A 20,729-nucleotide genomic window follows, 5' to 3' on the forward strand; every position below is an offset into this window, starting at 1 on the left:
GACCCCTCACTCGCTGAATTCTTCTTCCCAGAGATTAAGGTTGCCAACTCCAGGTGGACGTATTCCAGGAGGTTTCATCACACGACCTCACCCTGCAAGTGCCCCCGCTCAGTCAAACAGCCTTTGCTCCCCTCGTACCTAACCCCACAATCACCCCCAACAACCACCATCTCCAATGTTTCTATAAACTTGGTGCCACCTTTGATCCCAGCAGGAGTTTCTGACCTCACGAGCCTCTGGCCTCTGACCTCTGACCACCTTCTCGAGGACAATTAGGGATGGACAATAAAAAATGTTGGCCTAGCCAGCGACGCCCACGCGCCGTGAACGAATATAAAAACAAAACTTGTGCCATCGTTAAGATTGCCTATTTCCACCTCTGTAGCATCGCCCGACTTCACCCCTCTCAGCTCATCTGCGGCTGAACCCTGGCCTATTCCATCGCACTCCTGGCTGGTTCCCACATTCCACCCTCCGTAAACTTGAAGTCACCCAAAACTCCGCCGCCCATGTCTTAATTCGCACCAAGTCCTATTCCGCCCATCACTCCTGCGCTCACTGACCTGCACTGGCTCCCAGACACAAACAAAAGTCTTGGTTTAAAAATTCTCGTCCTTGTTTTCAAATCCCTCCATGGCTTCAGCCGTCCCTATCACTGTAATCACCCCCACTGCCCCACAACACCCCCCGAGATACCCTGCGTTCCTCTAGCTCTGGCCTCTTGTGCAGTCCCAATTTTTAATCGCTCCACCATTGGTGGCTGTGCCTTTGGCTGCCTGGGCCCCAGGTTCCAGAATTCCCTCCCTAAACCTCTCCATTTCTTTACCTCGCTTTCCTCCATTAAGACACTCACTTAAACCTTCCTCTCTGGCCAAGTTTTTGGTCACCTGTCCTAATATCTCCTGATGTGGCTCCGTGCATTGTTCTTTTAATATGCTCCTACCAAGTGCTTTAGACTATTAGATTATTTTAGGTGCTTTATAAATGCGTCGTTGTGGTTGAAAGTGTTCAAAGAAAACGCAAAATAAAAACCAACCTTTTTCGGTGTCCTCATGACTTCCTCCCTCCACATTTACAGCACAGGAAGAGGCCATTTGGCCCATCATGCCTGTCTTGGCTCTTTGAAGGATCTATTGAATTAGCACGGGGAATGGGGGCTAATTCGATAGATCCTTTCTCCTCATCTCCCCACCTCTGCCTTGTCCACCAGAATGTGGGAGATGATTCTCTCATTCCTGCAGACTCCAGGGCCTTCCACCCCCTCACTGCAATCCTCCTTGATCAGTGAACCCAGCCAACAAGAGGATGGGATGGGATGGGATTACAGAAGGGTTGGACAAGGGAGATGAGATGAGGTGGGAAAGAATGGGATTCAGGTGGGAATGAGATCAGGATGCAATGAGGGTCCAATCGAATTGAATGGGATGGCTTAGGATCTGGGTGTTTCTAGGCATAAACTACATAGAACCATAGGCCATTCAGCCCATCTATTCTGTTTATTATCTACACACGTCTCCTTCCATTCCATCGACCTCACTCCAGGCTTTCAGTAAATCTCTCTGTTCCCTTTGTTCCCACGTACTTGTCTAGTTTCTGATTTAAAGTTTCTCCTCGATCGCTTCCTGCGATAGTGAGCTCTACTTTCTACCCACTCTCTGCGTAAGTTGGGGCTATGGAGGTACTGAAACCGTCTCCCAGACCCTTCCTCATTCCAAAGGCAGAGACGCCCGAGTTGTCCCCAAACGCTGCCTGTATCTCGCAGTGAAGATGGGCCACACGTACCTGTGGCTTCCCCATCCCAGAAAGCATGTCTTGGACCCTTTTTGTTTCTGAATCGAAATCTGAAAGGCAAATTTAAAAAAAACGTTAAAATTCAGTAACACCATGAGACGGGGCTGGACTAACTGGGGATAGAGAACCACAATCCAGCTTTCGGCTTTGAAAACTGCAACTTTGAATAGCAGGACCCGGTGTTTCAGTTACCCCCATTTTTTTGGGGGTCCCTCCGATTTCCTGCACTTCTCATGGTGTCGTCTACCGCTGCGTTTCAGGTCCCACAGTGCCAAGACCCTCCGGAGCCTCCAACTGTGCCACCAATCTCCATGCAGCAGTAATTTAACCCCAAGTTAGCAGTTCCATTGAATTCAATGTCATAACTTTCCAGGGAGGGACCCAAACCGAGACGCTAACGTTGTTTCTCTCTCCACAGCTGCTCCACAGCCAGACTTGCTGAGTATTTCCAGCATTTTCCGTTTTTAATGAATGTTTGGCCTCAGTCACAGGGACTTGTGTACAGGAGCAAGGATGTCTTACTGCAGCTGTACAGGGCCTTGGTGAGACCACACCTGGAGTATTGTGTGCAGTTTTGGTCTCCTTACCTAAGAAAGGATATACTTGCCGTAGAGGGAGTGCAGCAAAGGTTCACCAGACTGATTCCTGGGATGGCAGGATTGTCGTATGAGGAGAGATTGGGCCGACTAGGCCTGTATTTACTGGGGTTTAGAAGAATGAGAGGGAATCTCATTGAAACATATAAAATTCTGACAGGGATGGACAGGCTGGATGCAGGGATGATATTTCCTCTGGTTGGAGGGGTCTAGAACAAGGGGTCACAGTCTCAGGATACGGGGTAGGCCATTTAGGGCTGAGATGAGGAGAAACTTCTTCATTCAGAGGGTGGTGAACCTGTGGAATTCTCTACCCCAGAGGCTGTGGAGGCCAAGTCACTAAATGTATTTAAGAAGGAAATAGATAGATTTCTGGACTCTAAAGGTGTCAAGGGGTATGGGGAGAGCGTGATGTTGAGATAGAGGATCAGCCATGATCATATTGAATGGCGGAGCAGGCTCGAATGAGCTACTCCTGCTCCTATTTTCTATGTTTCTATGAGTGAACAAATGTAGGGTTTACAACTGGTTGAAAGAAGCCAGAAGAGTGCACTCTGGACATGGGGAGTCTGGAGGGGATTGAGAGACTGAGACATATTCAGGGGATATCTGCAGCGCTCTTTTGGTTTCCCCTCCTTAACAAGGTCTCCCTTTTAAGAGAGAGAGATGAGGAGAAGCTTTTTCTCCCAAAGGTTTGTCGGTGTGTGGAACTCCCTTCTCTAGAAAGCAATGAAGACTGGGCCATTGAATTTATTCAAGGCAGAGTTTGACAGATTTTTGACAGGCAAGGGAGTCAAGACAGGAGAGGTGCAGCTGAGGCCATACCCAGATCTTACAGCATGGTGGAGCAGGCTCGAGGGGCCGAATGGCCTACTCCTGCTCCCATGGTCCTTCCTAGGTCACAAAGCACTTCATGGCTCATGGGTTATTCCCAGTCACAATTCTTTCAAAGACTGGGAGAGATTGAACTGGGCATTGGTGGGTGTGGACAGTCCAAACACAGCTACATGCCCATCCCACACTGCCAGACATGCCCAAGGTGGGGGAACTCTTCTCCCATCTCCTGCACAGGGTAGGGCAAAGAAAGGCCGAGTTTGTGGCAGTGCTGAGTTAGCCAATCTCAGGGGGCTGGTACGATGGGATGCTGTGTAGCTAGGCAACAGAGAAGGCAGCTGAGGCCGACCTCCTGACCCTGATGGCTGACCCGTGACTCCTTGAAGCTGATAGGATGGGATCGGGCTTCTGGACAAGGCCTTCACCGGTTACACCGCTGACCCTCCCCGTCAGAACTCACACTGTAACCACAGCCAAAAGGGCGGGTGCTGGGTCACAACCTGTGCAACCAGACCACAGTCAGATCCCATTCCTCACACAGGACCCAGTACGAGCGAGGGTATCAACCATCTCGCACAGGGAACGGTCCAATCAAATGCCTCCAAGACAACTGAAATCCAGTTAACCCAGCTCAGGGGATGCATTGCAGATTGACCAGAATGGTACCAGGGGCTAAAGGGTTAGGTTGCAAGGGCAGGTTGCATGGGCTACGCTTGGGTTCCATGGAGTTTGGCAGATTAAGGGTGATCTACCCGAGATGGTGGGGGGTCTGTTACAGTTCACTCAGCGAGTCGAGGTTCTGTGGTAACACACGTGTTTACACGCATGTTGTAGTCTGGAGCTATGGACAGTGACGGTAGGAGCTCTAATGTTCTTCCTATCACACGGCTGACCAGGAATCTCTCCCGCTCTTACCGCCTCCCATTGGCGTGTGTTGGTACTCAACCTGTTTGGCTGCGTTACGAACTTGGCCAACAAGTCCTGGAGCGGGACTTGAACCCGGCGCCTCTGGCTCAGAGGCCGGGACACTTACCCAGTGCGGCACGAGACCTCCACGATCGAGGTGTTTAGGAGGGGGGGCGGGATCTAGAACAGGAGGGCGCAAATTTAAAATTAGAGCGAGGCTGTTCAGGGGTGATGTCAGGAAGCACTTCCTCACACAGAGGGGAGTGGAAATCTGGAACTCTCTCTCCCCCAAAATCTGTTGAGTCCTTTTCGGCAGTGGGGGCGGGGGTGGTGAGGGTCAACTGAAAATGCAAAAGTTTTGGGATGGCTAGTTATTTTGTTGAGGTGAAACCAAGACGGGTAGATGGAGTGAAGATACAGGTCAGCCACGATCTGATGGAATGGAGGAGCAAGCCCGAGGGGCTGAATGGCCTCCTCTCTTCCATCCCATAATCTACTGGACACACAGCGAGACCAAAATCTGCACCATAACTCCCGTCTCCAAGACACTGAGAAGCATCGGTTTCAAGTGGAACTTTTTTTAAATTCTTTCACGGGATGTGGGTGTTGCTGGCAAGGCCAGTGTTCGTTGCCCATCCCTAGTTGCCCTTGAACTGAGTGGCTTGCTTGGCCATTTCAGAGGGCAAGCTAAGAATCAGCCAGGTGAGGATTTCATTCCCAGGTCGGTTGCTGGGAGAGTTGCTCCATCAATGCTCCAATTTGGATCATTCAATACAAATCACCGAGTGGCCCTGGGATGAAGGCCACAACCAGGAACAACACTCGGCCACGGGTCAGACACCCACACCCAACGCCGTTCAACCAGCTCAGGCCAACCAACTTCCCTTCCACAGAAACTCAGCCCCTGGGCTGGTGATCTGACGTCGCTGGCCTGTGATCTCTGTGCCCAGCTGAAGGCTCGGTTACACTCCTGCCTCATAAACAGGAAGGCGTTGGGTGAGAAAGGAAGAAGCAGCCTGCATTTCTGTAGCGCCTCTCACTCCACCAGAACATCCGAAAATACTTCCCAGCCAATGAAGTGCTTTTTGACGTGTGGTTCCTGTTGTAATGTAGGAAGCACAGCTGCCGATTTGTGCACAGCAAGATCCCACACACAGCAATGATCAGGTAACCTGTTTTTTCAGTGTTATTGGTTGAGGGGTAAATATTGATTGATGTACATGTACACCAGTCAATGAAAGTAAATAGGCAGGTGCAACAAGCAATTAGGAAGGCAAATGGTATGTTGGCCTTCATTGCAAGAGGATTTGAGTTCAGAAGTAGGGATGTCTTACTGCAGTTATACAGAGCCTTGGTGAGACCACATCTGGAGTATTGTGTACAGTTTTGGTCTCCCTACCTAAGAAAGGATATACTTGCCATAGAGGGAGTGCAGCAAAGGTTCACTAGGCTGATACCGGGGATGGAAGGACTGTTGTATGAGGAGAGATTGGTTCAACTGGGCCGGTATTCACTAGAGTTTAGAAGAATGAGAGGGGATCTGATTGAAACATATTAAATTCTAACAGGTCTAGACAGACTGGATGCAGGGAGAATGTTTCCCCTGGTTGGAGAGTCTAGAACCAGGGGCCACAGTCTCAGGATATGGGGCGGGCCATTTAGAACTGAGATGAGGAAAATTTTCTTGACTCAGAGGGTGGTCAGCCTGTGGAATTCTCTACCACAGAAGCTGTGGAGGCCGGGTCACCGAGTATATTCAAGAAAGAAACTGATAATTTTTTGGATAATAGAGGCATCAAGGAGTATGGAGAGAAAGCGGGAATACGGCATTGAGATAGAGGGTCAGCCATGATCACACTGAATGGTGGAGCAGGCTCGAAGGGCCGAATGGCCTTCTCCTGCTCCTAGTTTCTATGTTTCTTGATCCAGAACAGCTGGAAGAACTCGCCTGCTCTCCTTCGAAATAGTTCCTGTGGAATCTTTTACGTCTACTTGCGAGGACAGAGGGGCTCTCAGTTTAATGTTGTATCCAAAAGATGGTACTTCCGACAATACCGTGCACCCTCAGTACTGCAGTGGGAGTGTCGGCCTGCACTCTGGGGTGAGGCTTTAGCCCATGACCTTTTTACCCAGAGGCGAGGGTGTCGCTATGAAGGATCCTGGACTATCCAACACCCTGAAAACATTCATTGACCTAGTCAAAGGATGTCCCATCACAGACAGACAGGTATCACATGTGATGCTTTGAAGGATACGCGAGGATCTTGCTCACTCCCCCTGGTTGAGACTTTGGGCAGAGATCATGAAAACATGAGAAAACAAAATGCTATTGCTGGATAAGGTGGCAAAATAATATCTCCAAAATCGGCCCAGAGTGGGTAACGATAGCAGGTTTCCACCCCTATAGGGACATTAATGGGTTTTTAACAACAATCTGACCGTTTCCTGGTCACTTATTTTTCAAACTGAACTCAAATTCTCAAGTTGCCCAATTTGTAATTTGAAATCCTACTCTCTGATTTATTGACCCAGTAATGTAATCACTGGCCCACTGTAATCACTGGCCCACTGTAATCACTGGCCCACTGTAATCACTGGCCACTGTAATCACTGGCCACTGTAATCGCTAGCCCACTGTAATCACTGGCCCACTGTAATCACTGGCTCACTGTAATCACTGGCCCACTGTAATCACTGGCCACTGTAACCACTGGCCCACTGTAATCACTGGCCCACTGTAATCGCTGGCCCACTGTAATCGCTGGCCCACTGTAATCGCTGGCCCACGGTAATCGCTGGCCCACTGTAATCACTGGCCCACGGTAATCACTGGCCCACTGTAATCACTGGCCCACTGTAATCACTGGCCCACTGTAATCACTGGCCCACTGTATCTCTGCATAGCTCATAACACTAGTGGCAGAAAGGCAGGGGGGCAAGGGAGTTCTCCCAATGCCAAAGCCAACATTCCTGTGTGTGAGAAAGAGAGTGTGTGTGCGAGAGAGTGTGTGTGCGAGGGAGAGTTTGAGTGTGAGAGAGAGAGTGTGAATGTGTGAGAGTGTGAGTGAGAGTGTATGAGAGAGAGAGAGATTGTGCGTTTATGTGTGTGTATGAGAGTGTGGAAAAGTGTGTGTGTGAGAGAGAGAGAGAATGTTTGCGAGTTGGTATGTGAGTGTGTGTGCATGTGAGAGAGAGGATGTTTGTGAGTTGGCGTATGAGAGAGAGTGTGTGTGTGTTTGTGTATGTGCGCATGCATGTGATAAACAGTGTCTGTGTGTACCTGTGTGAGATGAGTGAGTGTGAAATGTAAGTGTGAGTCTGTTATTTACATGTGAGCATGTATGTCAGTGTGAGTGAGTTGATCATGGCTGATCTTCATGGATTTGTGAGAGTGTGTGTATGAGAGAGATAGTGTGTGTGAATGTCTGTGTGTGTGTGTGAGCGTGTGTCTGAATGTAAGAGAGTGTGAACGTGAGTGTGAATGTGTGTGTGAGTGCGAATGTGAGTGTGAATGTGTGAGTGTGAATGTGTGTGAGTAAATGTGTGTGTGAGTGTGAACGTGATTGTGAATGTGAATGTGTGTGTGAATGTGTGTGTGTGTGTGTGAATGTGTGCATGAGTGTGAATGTGTGCGAGTGTGAATGTGTGCATGAGTGTGAACGTGTGAGTGTGAACATGTGTGTGTGAGTGTGAATGTGTATGAGTGTGAACGTGTGAGTGTGTGTGGATGTGTGCGAGTGTGAATGTGTGTGAGTGTGAACATGTGAGTGTGAATGTGTGTGTGAGTGTGAACGTGAGTGTGAATGTGTGTGCAAGTATGAACATGTGAATGTGTGTGCAAGTTTGAACATGAGAGTGTGTGTGTGTGAATGTGTGTGTGTGAATATGTGTGTGAATGTGTGTGCAAGTGTGAACATGTGAGTGTGAATATGTGTGAGTGTGAATGTGTATGAGTGTGAATGTGTGAGTGTGAATGTGTGTGGGAGTGCATCTGAATGTGAGTGTGAATGTGTGAGTGTGAATGTGTGCGTGTGTGAACGTGTGAGTGTGAATGTGCATGTGTGTGAATGTGTGCGAGTGTGAATGTGAGTGTGAACATGAGTGTGAATGTATGTGCAAGTGTGAACATGTGAGTGTATGTGTGTGAATGTGCGTATGAGTGTGAATGTGTGTGTGTGTGTGTGAATGTGTGTGTGAGTGTGAATGTATGTATGAGTGTGAATGTGCATGTGTGTGAATGTGTGTGTGTGTGTGAATGTGTGAGTGTGTGTGTGAATGTGTGTGCAAGTGTGAATGTGTGAGTGTGTGTGTGTGAATGTGTGTGTGTGAATGTGTGCCTGAGTGTGAATGTGTGAGTGTGAATATGTATGAGTGTGAACATGTGAGTGTGAGTGTGTGTGAGTGTGTGGATGTGAGTGTGAGTGTGTGTGTGTGTGGATGTGAGTGTGAATGTGAGTGTGAATGTGTGCGAGTGTGAATGTGAATGTGTGCGAGTGTGAATGTGTGTGTGTGTGTGTGAATGTGTGTGTGAGTGTGAATGTATGTATGAATGTGAATGTGCATGTGTGTGAATGTGTGAGTGTGTGTGTGAATGTGTGTGCAAGTGTGAATGTGTGAGTGTGTGTGTGTGAATGTGTGTGTGTGAATGTGTGCCTGAGTGTGAATGTGTGCAAGTGTGAATGTGTGAGTGTGAATATGTATGAGTGTGAACATGTGAGTGTGTGTGAGTGTGTGGATGTGAGTGTGAATGTGAGTGTGAATGTGTGCGAGTGTGAACGTGTGAATGTGAATGTGTGCGAGTGTGAATGTGTGTGTGTGTGAATGTGTGCGAGTGTGAATGTGTGTGTGTGAATGTGTGTGCAAGTGTGAACGTGTGAGTGTGTATGAGTATGAATGCGTGCATGCGTGTGTGAGTGTGTGTGTGTGTGTGAATGCGTGTGTGAGTGTGTATGTGAATGTGAGTGTGTGTGTGTGTGTGTGAGTGAGTGTGTGTGTGTGAGTGTGTGTGTGAATGTGTATGTGAGTGTGTGTGTGTGAGTGAGTGTGTGTGTGAATGTGTGTGTGAGTGTGTGTGTGTGAATGTGTGTGTGGATGTGTGTGTGAGTGTGTGAATGTGAGTGTGTGTGAGTGTGAGTGTGTGTGTGTGAGTGTGTGTGTGTGTGTGAATGTGTGCGAGTGTGTGTGTGTGTGTGAATGTGTGCGAGTGTGAGTGTGTGTGAATGAGTGTGTGAGTGTGTGTGAGTGTGTGTGTGTGTGAGTGTGAGTGTTTGTGTGTGTGTGTGTGTGTGTGAATGAGTGTGTGAGTGTGTGTGTGAGTGTTTGTGAGTGTGTGTGTGTGAGTGTGTGTGAATGTGAGTGTGAGTGTTTGTGAGTGTGTGTTAGGCAGATGCAGGAATGGGCTGCCTGCGCGCACTGGACTCCTGGTTGTTGTTTTCCTTCTTTAGCCTAACAGGCACTGAGTCTAATTGTAGCTAGGCTGCTGATTGGCTCCTGAAGACTGGGTCACGAGTTTGGTTCAGCGTGGAGACTGCAGGGGGCGATGGAAAGCAGCTTCCTGAATGGTTTGGGTTTTTTGGCTGATTTCTGGCAGCTTCAGATGGTTTCTGGGTTGGATCTGATTCTTGACACTTTGGCCAACAAAATGAACAATGGCTCTTTAACAAAACTTTCCTCTTTATGGCTTCATTGCCAACAAGCCTAGGGAAAGTCAGACAAACACATCGGGCTATTTATTTTTCAAAGCTCCCCCCCTCCCTCCGCACCCCCCAACTGCACTCCACCCGCTGCCCTCCACCCCCGATGCCTCACTGCACGAAGGCACCAAGAGACGTCCGACAGCCAAGCTAGTCCCAGGCTTGCTCCCTGGCCTCGACACCATTAGTGAGTCCCAGCTGGTGGTGAAGACTGAGAAAAGTTTGGTCACAACCCAACAACCCCTCCCAAAGCAACTGTACGTCAACCAAACAGCAGCCGACCCTCACCGGGTAGCGCTCCCTCACTTCACAGTCACCAGGCGGTGAGTTCAAACGCTACTCCAGAGCCATGAGCCTCTGTGTTCCAGACAAAAGGAGAGCCCTGAACTGGGAGGGTGGTGCTGAGGAATGGGGCTGGTGTTGGGCCAGGAAGGGGAATGGACACTCAACAGAAATTCCTCCTCCGGTTCTGGGCATTTTGCCTGAGGGTGTCCCAAAATGACTTACAACTGAAAGATTTTTATAAACATGCCCTCACTGCTGTAATGTATGAAGCACAGTGTAGAGGGAGCTTTACTCTGTATCTAACCCCTTGCTGTACCTGTCCTGGGAGTGTTTGATGGGGACAGTGTAGGGGAAGCTTTACCCTGTATCTAACCCCGTGCTGTACCTATCCTGGGAGTGTTTGATGGGGACAGCATAGAGGGAACTTTACTCTGTATCTAACCCCATGCTGTACCTGTCCTGGGAGTGTTTGATGGGGACAGTGTAGAGGGAGCTTTACTCTGTATCTAACCCCGTGCTGTACCTGTCCTGGGAGTGTTTGATGGGGACAGTGTAGAGGGAGCTTTACTCAGTATCTAACCCCGTTCTGTCCCTGTCCTGGGAGTGTTTCATTGGGACAGTGTAGAGAGAGCTTTACTCTGTATCTAACCCAGGAGTGCTCAGGACTCCAAACCCAATCTGCACCAATTTATACCTGGAAGCAATACATTGAGGATGAGGCAATGTTGTGTTGCACAGGAAGTGAGTTTGCAAACTCTTCCTGACCTTTGAGCAGCTGGTTGATGAGCCCGATCGGTGTCATCTGTCTTTACAATCTGTGTCTCAGTCTAAACAGAAGGTGTATTGATCAGGAAATGGGGAAGCGTGGCTGAACGATTGGCAGCAAGTGTTTCCCAGTGGGAACATGCAACATGTGGCTGGGCAAAGGACAAGGGGACAGGAACCTCACACTCCACAATCTGAACTATTGATTCAGAATCCGGGGATTAGATTCTCTTCAGCTCATTGTGGACAGATCCCACAGGCTGTGCGCTCTGACCTGGTGGGAAGGTTGCCTGCGACGATAACACTGAGAGCTCCCAACAGTATAACTCATGGCAGGGCTGCCCAAGTCAAAGAGGTCGAAGGGATCGAGCCAGCACAACAGGAGGGCACTGGCCTCTTGATTGGCTGTTGGGAGAGATGGGTCAACAATGTCCAGGTAAAAACCCCCTGACCTAAGGCCAATCGGAGTCCTGGTCCTGAAATGTCATCATTATTGTGGAGAATCGGGATGTCCGGGGCCTGAGGGAAGAGGTTGTTCCGATTGCCGATTGTCAGATATCTTACTCTGATCACACAACACCAAAAGGGGAAGGTTTAAAGGGACTTGAGCTCATCGTGCAGGCTGATATTGCCAGTGCAGTACTGAAGGAGAGCTACACTGGCAGAGGTGCCCATCTTTGTGAAACATTGTTAAAACTGTGGGTCCAGCTGCCCTTCCAGGTGAGCAGAGGAGATTGAAAGGTGATCGGGGGGAGCTCTCCTCTTTACACTGAGACAATATCAATGAAAACATCTTTTCTGGTCATTTCTCACGTCGTTGTTCATGGGAGCTTGCTGTGCGCAAATTGGCTGCGTGCTCCCCGTTATAGACAAAACCTCTCCTATTGCTTTCTCTCTCTGCGCTTGCTCACGCTCTCTCCTTCCTGTCTCCTTCTCCGTATCTCCCTCTTTTCCAGCCTCTCTCTCTTCCATTCTCTCGCTCCCCATTGCTTCTCTCTGCCTCTTGCTCCCTCGTAATTCTGTCTCTCTCTCTCTCTCTTTCTCCAGCCCCTCGCTCAGAGTCTCTCTCATTCCCGACTTCCTTTCTCTTTCCCCCTTTTCCCTGTCTCTGGCACACGGTCTCTCCCGTTTCCAACCCACACACCCTGTGCCAGGGGATTAACCCCAAGCGGACGACAGAGGATGAAAGTGGGGGAGGTGGGGTGTGGGGGGTTGCGGGGGTGGTAGTGGTGGTGGGGGGGGTGGGGGGAGAAAGGCCCACACACACAACAATCCTCCTTGTTCAGGAAAACTGGGCCTGGCAGCAACTACGGCTTTGCCAGCAACGCCCTAATCCCAAGAATCGAAAGGAAACTGCTGTTCCTTCTGCTCCGTCTCATGCAGTCCAGGATTTGCTGCTCTGTTTAAGACATTAGCCTTGTGCCTGTGCCTGTCTTTGCCATGGACGCTGCCACAAGCCGCTGGGTTTTTTTTTGCCACAGGAGACTGAAGGTAGCATTTTTCCTTAGAAAAGAACCTGTTATAAACGCTGAAAGTGAATTACAGTTCGGCAGTATTTCAGTGAGTGAAATCTATCATTACATTTCCCAGTGTTCCTGGACTTGTTTACACAGCCCTGCCTCTGTGGCAGGCGGCCAGTTCAAATAAGACAAGGATTTTTTTTTTACATAAGTTGTTGAAGGGCTCCTGTCATGGACCAGGCCCTCTTTGAACAGACTGTCGGGAATGTCAAGGGCAGCTCTACAGGAGGTGAGCTTCAATCGGAAACCAGGTCAGGCACAATCCCAGCCCCAGCCCCAGCCCCAGCCCGCCTCCCTCCTTCAAACCCGAGCGGGAAGGGCCCAGGGCTTTGTGGCCCCCTCCTCCCCCAACTCCGGAGGCCTGAGCGCAAAAATCAAAGCTGACCCAGTCCCAAGTGCAGCACCCGAGGGAGTGCCGCACCGACAGAGGTGCTGTCTTTCAGGGGAGGTATTTCACCGAGGCCCCATCTCAGCCTCTCAGGCTGAATGTAAAAAAAGATTCCACCCCTCCCCCCCCACCCCCCCACGGCCACAATTTCGAAGAAGGGCAGAGGGGCTCACCCCGTCCACCTGGGTGTCACAGGGCTATTCGTGGGATCTTGCTGTGCATAACTTTACTGTCGGGTTCCAACATTAGAACAGTGGTTCCTCTTCAAAAGTGTTTCATTGGCTGTAAAGCTCTTTGGGATGTCCCGAGGTGAGGAAAGGCGCTATATAAATGCAAGTTCTTTCTTTCTTCCATCACCCTCCAGCCTCACCTAATGCAGGGCAGGGGGTGGCGCTGGAATTCACAAAGCCCAGGAACATAAGACACACAGAGACCCATACACACACAGAGAGACACACACACAGAGACCCACACACACACAGAGAGACACACACACAGAGACCCACACACACACAGAGAGACACACACACAGAGACCCACACACACACAGAAACCCACACACACACAGAGAGACACACACACACACACAGACAGACAGACCCCCACACACACAGACAGACACACATACACAGACCCACACACACACAGACCCACACACACACAGACACACACACACAGACAGACAGACACACACACACACACATAGACACACACACACACACAGACCCCCCCACACACAAACAGACAAATCCCCACACACACACACACACACACACAGACACACACACACACACACAGACACACACACACACACACACAGACCCACACACACACACACAGACCCACACACACAGACAGACACCCACACACACAGACAGACACACACACCCACACACACACAGACAGACACACACACAGACACACGGACACACACACAGACAGACACACACACGCAGACCCCCACACACAGACACACACACACATATACCCACACACACAGACAGACAGACACACACACACACAGACCCCCCCAACACAAACAGACAAACCCCCCCACACACACACAGACAGACACCCACACAGAGCAGGTGCATGACTCAAACACTGCCAACTCTCTTCCTCTCTCCCCCGCCAAACATTCTCAGAATCTGAAAGTCAAGAGACGGATCACACTGTGTAAGCACATCGCTCGATGGACAATCAAACCACAGTGTACATCTTCCCCTCTCTCAGGAATGTCGCATCCCATACGTTTTACCTGAAAGATTAATTAAAAAACTGGGAGGTTTTAACCCAGGAAGCAAAGGTCGATGTAGCTGAGCTTAGATCGGGGTTGGTGGGGGAGACGGGAGAGAGAGAGACAGACAGGCAGATGGTGGGGGGGAACTCCAGAAACAAGTACAGGGGGTACTGTCTGTCCAGGGGAATTCCTGAAACCAGGAGATTTGTTGTGCTTTGTCAGGCTAGTAACTGATAGCCTTTCTTCAGCTGACAAGAATTTGGTCGCTGTGGCAACTGACTTCTTACAGAGCGAAAGATTCCTGGAGCAGGCACGTGATTGCTTTGTGCTCTATAAGTGGGAGGGGTGAGGGTGGGGAATGGAGACAGGAGACTGGCTGTAGTTGTCCACATCGGGACTGGGGTGGGGGAGGTAGTTTAGAGGGGGTCTCAGCAGCTGCTGATCTGGGAGGGTGGGGGGTGGGGGGGAGCATGCGCTCTGCCAATTAATCTCTTATTGGCATCACCCCCACCCTCAACCCATTCCCCTCAACCACCCCACCGCCCGCGGCCACCTCCTGCCAGCTCCTCACTGCTCTAGACGGTGGAGAAGATGGGGTTAACATCAACCCTTTACCAGCCGACACACACACACACACACACCCAGTACCTCACCCAATCTACCGTTCCTCACCAGCGAAAGCCTCGGTGGTGAGACTTGGCAAGCTATTTGGCCACGGCGTCATCACAGCTGTTTTTTGCTCCTTTAGTTTTTGCTCCTTCTGGCTGGGCCGGAAATCAAAGTTCTAAATTGTGGGAGTGCTGACTTTGATAAGATCAGATATGATTTGGCCAGAGTGGACTGGGAGCAGCTACTTTTAGGTAAATCTGCGTCAGAGCAGTGGGATTCATTCAAGAAGGAAATAGGGAGAGTGCAGGGCCAACATATTCCAGTAAAGACAAAGGGTGGGACCATCAAATCCAGGGAACCCTGGATGTCGAGGGATATACAGGTTTGGATAAAGAGAAAAAGGGAGGCTTATGGCAGATACCGAGGGCTCAAAACAGTGGAAGTCCTAGAGGAGTATAGAATGTGTAGTGGGGAACTTAAAAAGGAAATTAGGTGAGCAAAAAGGGGGCATGAAAATACATTGGCAGGTAAAATAATGGAAAATCCAAAGTTATTTGAAAAGTACATTAAGAGTAAGAGGATAACTAGGGAAAGAGTAGGGCCCATTAAGGACCATAGTGGTAATTTGTGTATCGAGCCAGAAGACGTAGGTAGGGTTCTAAATGAATACTTTGTGTCGGTGTTCACAAGTGAGAGGGACAACGTGGGTATGGAAATTAGGCAGAAGGACTGTGATATAATTGAAGAAATTAGCATAGAAAGGGAGGAGGTTCTAAGTGGTCTGGCAGGCTTAAAAGTAGATAAATCTCCAGGCCCGGATGAAATGTATCCCAGGCTGTTGAGTGAGGCAAGGGAGGAGATAGCAGGGGTGCTGGCAATAATTTTCAATACCTCTCTGGCCACAGGAGAGGTGCCAGAGGACTGGAGGACAGCCAATGTGGTGTCGTTATTCAAGGAGGGAGGAAGGGATAAACCAGGGAACTACAGGCCAGTCAGTCTAACCTCAGTGGTGGGGAAACTATTGGAAGCAATTCTGAGGGATAGAATTAATCTACACTTGGAGAGGCAGGGGTTAATCAAGGACAGTCAGCATGGTTTTGTTAAGGGGAGATCATGTCTGACCAATTTGATTGAATTTTTCGAAGAGGTGACCAGGTGTGTAGATGAGGGCAATGCATTTGACGTAGTCTACTTGGACTTCAGCAAGGCTTTTGATAAGGTCCTGCATGGGAGACTGATAACGAAGGTAAGAGCCCATGGGATCCAAGGCAATTTTCCAAATTGGATCCAGAATTGGCTGAGTGGCAGGAAGCAGAGGGTGATGGTCGAGGGGTGTTTTTGTGACTGGATGCCTGTGTCCAGTGGGGTTCCACAGGGATCGGTGTTGGGTCCCTTGCTGTTTGTGATATATATAAACGATTTAGACTTGAATGTAGGAGGGTTGATCAGTAAGTTCGCGGATGACACAAAAATTGATGGGGTGGTAAATAGTGCGGAGGATAGCCTTAGATTACAGGAGGATATAGACGGGCTGGTCAGATGGGCTGATCAGTGGCAAATGGAATTTAATCCGGATAAGTGTGAGGTGATGCACTTGGGCAGGAAAACAAGACACAGGAATACACGATGAATGGTAGGACCCTGGGAAGTAACGAGGATCAGAGGGACCTTGGTGTGCATGTCCACCGATCCCTTAAGGTAGCGGGACAGGTAGATAAGGTGGTTAAGAAGGCATATGGGATACTTGGCTTTATTAGCCAAGGCATAGATTATAAGAGCAGGGAGGTTATGCTGGAACTGTATAAAACGCTGGTTAGGCCACAGCTAGAGTATTGCGTGCAGTTCTGGAATCCGCATTATAGGAAGGATGTGATTGCACTAGAGAGAGTGCAGAGGAGATTTACCAGGATGTTGCCTGGGCTGGAGAGTTTTAGTTATGAGGAGGGATTGGATAGACTGGGGTTATTTTCCCTGGAGCAGAGGAGATTGAGGGGGGACATGATTGAGGTGAATAAAATTATGAGGGGCATAGATAGGTAGACAGGAAGGAACTTTTCCAAAACAAAAATAAAAGTACCTGGAAAAACTCAGCAGGTCTGACAGCATCTGCGGAGAGGAACACAGATAACGTTTCGAGTCCGTATGACTCTTCACCAGAACTAAGGAAAAATAGAAAAGAGGTGAAATATAAGCTGGTTTAAGGGGGGGTGGGACAGGTAGAGCTGGATAGAGAGCCAGTGATAGGTGGAGATAACCAAAAGATGTCATAGACAAAAGGACAAAGAGGTGTTGACGGTGGTGATATTATCTAAGAAATGCGCTAATGGGGACATTAAGGGTAGAAAGCAGGATGAGCAAGGGACAGATAGCCCTAGTGGGGGTGGGGTGGGGGGAAGGGATCGAAATAGGTTAAAAGGTAGAGATAAAACAATGGATGGAAATACATTTAAAAATAATGGAAATAGGTGGGAAAAGAAAAATCTATATAAATTATTGGAAAAATAAGAGAAAAGGGGGGATCGGAAAGGGGGTGGGGATGGAGGAGAGAGTTCATGATTTAAAGGAACTTTTCCCCTTGGTGGAGGGATCAATAACCAGGGGACATAGATTTAAGGTAAGGGGCAGGAGGTTTAGAGGGGATGTGAAGAAGAATTTTTTCACTCAGAGGGTGGTGGGAATCTGGAACTCACTGCCTGAAAGGGTGGTAGAGGCAGAAACCCTCATAATATTTAAGAAGTATTTGGATGTGCACTTGCAATGCCATGGCATACAAGGCTATGGGCCTAGTGCTGGAAAATGGGATTAGAATAGTTAGGGTACTTGTTTGACCAGCGCAGACTCGATGGGCCGAAGGGCTTTTTCTGTGCTGTAGGGCTCTAAGACTCTAGTCAGTGTCTCTCCCTTCCTCTGACCAGGGGTTGAGAGGGGGGGTGGTGGAGGTGGAGCCAGGGGTGTGGGTATCCTGAGTGAGTGGTGGTGGGGTTGGGGGGGGGATAGGGGGGAGGGGTGGGGCTGAGGAATGAGGTACCACAGCTGACCCTGACCTTGTCTATGATGCACGCCGTGCTGACACATAAGCTAAGGACCCGACACAGTGTCTATACGACCTAGTGAAGTCGCGGGGATAAACTTCCTTACCTTGGACGTCCTGCTCATTCATCCTGGGGCTGCTCCTTGCTCTCCGTTCCGACTTCTTGATGCCAGTTCCTCCACCCCCTCCCCCTCCCCCTCCCACCCCCGCCACACACGCTCCCTTCCCGTAGCCATTGTATATCGTGGCACAGGAGCTCATGTGGTTCTTGTAGATGGTCGAGGGAGGGCTGTTTAATCGGTTCTGTCGGTCAATCTTGAGCTTTTTGTGCAGTCGGTCATGTTTGCTGTACTGGTCTTCTCTCGTTATATAACTGGACATTCCATACAAAGGTATGAATTCTGTTCAAGAATAAAACACAGCTTTAATTAAGGAAGAGAGAGATGGAGAAAAAGAAAAAGAAACAAATCGAGAAAGAAAGACAGGAATTAAATTACTCAGTGAGTTTAATTGTTAGGTGCGAGCACAGTGCAGAGTGAGGCCAATCAGAGTTTAATTGTTAGGTGAGGGGACAGTGCAGAGTGAGGCCAATTAGAGTTTAATTGTTAGGTGAGGGGACAGTGCAGAGTGAGGCCAATCAGAGTTTAATTGTTAGGTGCGAGCACAGTGCAGAGTGAGGCCAATCAGAGTTTAATTGTTAGGTGAGGGGACAGTGCAGAGTGAGGCCAATTAGAGTTTAATTGTTAGGTGAGGGGACAGTGCAGAGTGAGGCCAATTAGAGTTTAATTGTTAGGTGAGGGGACAGTGCAGAATGAGGCCAATCAGAGTTTAATTGTTAGGTGAGGGGACAGTGCAGAGTGAGGCCAATTAGAGTTTAATTGTTAGGTGAGGGGACAGTGCAGAGTGAGGCCAATTAGAGTTTAATTGTTAGGTGAGGGGACAGTGCAGAGGGAGGAAATCAGAGTTTCGTCGTTAGGTGAGAGCACAATGTCGACTGAGGCCAATCGGAGTTTAATTGTTAGGTGAGGGGACAGTGCAGAGTGAGGCCAATTAGAGTTTAATTGTTAGGTGAGGGGACAGTGCAGAATGAGGCCAATCAGAGTTTAATTGTTAGGTGAGGGGACAGTGCAGAGTGAGGCCAATTAGAGTTTAATTGTTAGGTGAGGGGACAGTGCAGAGTGAGGCCAATTAGAGTTTAATTGTTAGGTGAGGGGACAGTGCAGAGTGAGGCCAATCAGAGTTTCATCGTTAGGTGAGAGCACAATGTCGACTGAGGCCAATCGGAGTTTAATTGTTAGGTGAAGACACAGTGAAGAGTGAGGTTTTTTATTTCCAGACTTTAAAAAAACAATTAAAATCATAAAATTGCCCTGATGAAATTGGAACTGGTGATCTCTCAATTACCAGTCCCATAATATAACCACTACACTCCTGTATCTGCCTTTTCAGTCCAAATATATTAAATCTACTGGTTTCCCTTTATCCACCCTGCATCCTCAAAGAACTCTAATAAATTTGTCAAACATGGTTTCCCTTTCACAAAACCATGTTGACTCTGCCTGATTACGTAATGATTTTCTAAATGTCCTGCTGCTATCTCCTTAATAATGGATTCTGATGGGTTCTAGCAATTTCCCTATGACAGATGTTAGACTAACTAACCTATAGTTTTCTGCTTTAGGTCTCCCTCACTTCTTGACTAGCGCTGTTGCATTTGCCACTTTCCAATCCATTGGGACCTATTCAGAATCTAATCTTTACAGCACTGTACACCTTTTGTTTCAATTTGATACCACCCTTAACTTCCTCAGTGCATCCTGCTCAAAGAGTCCTTTTTTTTCAAGGGAATATACCTTTGTTGAGAGTTATAAAATACCTCAATAAATATCTGCTACTGCTTCTCTGCCGTCTTACCCTTTCACCTATTTTTCCATCCCACTTTAGTCAACTCTGCCTTCGTGCCCCTGTAATTGCCTTTAAGTTTAAGACATTCCTTTCAGGCCCAAATTTCTCACCCTCCAACTGAGTGTGAAGTTCCATCATGTTATGATCACTCTTACCTAGAGGATCCTTTACCATGAGGTGATTTATTAATCGTGTCTAACTACACATTAGCAAGTTCTAAAATGGCCTGTTCCCTGGTTGGTTCCAGAACATATTGTTTGAAGAAACCCACCCACCCACCCAAAGCCTACCTGGAGTTAAAATCAGGGCCTGTGTAGGTTGTGTGAGAAATGGAAGGTTGAGCTATGGTTCGGAAGAGAGGGTTGTTAAAGTAGCAGTCCTGGTTCAAACACCGGCAGCACAAACATGGCCCAGACCAAAGAAAGATACAGCACAGAGGAGTGTTATTCAGTCCACCTCTGCTGGCTCTGTAAAAGACCCTTTCCAATCAGTCTCACTTCAGAGTGGGGATAAGGGGGTCCTTCTCAGGATGGCGGCCGGTGACTAGTGGAGTTCCACAGGGGTCAGTGTTGGGACCACAGCTTTTCACTTTATACATTAACGATCTAGATGAAGGAACTGAGGGCATCCTGGCTAAGTTTGCAGATGATACAAAGATAGGTGGAGGGACAGGTAGTATTGAGGTGGCGGGGAGGCTGCAGAAGGATTCGGACAGGTTAGGAGAATGGGCAAAGAAGTGGCAGATGGAATACAACGTGGGGAAGTGTGAGGTCATGCACTTTGGTAGGAAGAATAGAGGCATAGACTATTTTCTAAATGGGGAGAGAATTCAGAAATCTGGAGTGCAAAGGGACTTGGGAGTCCTAGTCCAGGATTCTCTTAAGGTTAACTTGCAGGTTGAGTCGGTAGTTAGGAAGACAAACGCAATGTTGGCATTTATTTCGAGAGGACTAGAATATAAAAGCAGGGATGTGCTGCTGAGGCTTTATAAGGCTCTGGTCAGACCACATTTAGAATATTGTGAGCAATTTTGGGCCCCGTATCTCAGGAAGGATGTTCTGGCCCTGGAGAGGGTCCAGAGGAGGTTCACAAGAACAATCCCAGGAATGAAAGGCTTAACATATGAGGAACGTTTGAGGACTCTGGGTCTATACTCGATGGAGTTT

At 48.7% G+C, this 20,729-nt stretch overlaps 1 protein-coding gene across 1 annotated transcript in view; it reads right to left on the bottom strand.

Moving 5' to 3' along the window:
- Nucleotides 1-20,729, bottom strand: part of fndc3ba (fibronectin type III domain containing 3Ba) — a 285,397-nt gene that overhangs the window by 145,010 nt on the left and 119,658 nt on the right. The window contains exons 5-6 of the mRNA XM_078564466.1: nt 17,766-18,059; nt 1,783-1,841 (exon numbers count right to left, since the gene is read on the bottom strand). Of these exons, the coding sequence (XP_078420592.1) occupies nt 1,783-1,841; nt 17,766-18,059 (353 nt within the window). The remainder of the gene's footprint in view (nt 1-1,782; nt 1,842-17,765; nt 18,060-20,729) is intronic.

This window comes from Cetorhinus maximus, chromosome 19 (assembly GCF_964194155.1).
Source record: "Cetorhinus maximus chromosome 19, sCetMax3.hap1.1, whole genome shotgun sequence".
NCBI lineage: Eukaryota > Metazoa > Chordata > Chondrichthyes > Lamniformes > Cetorhinidae > Cetorhinus > Cetorhinus maximus.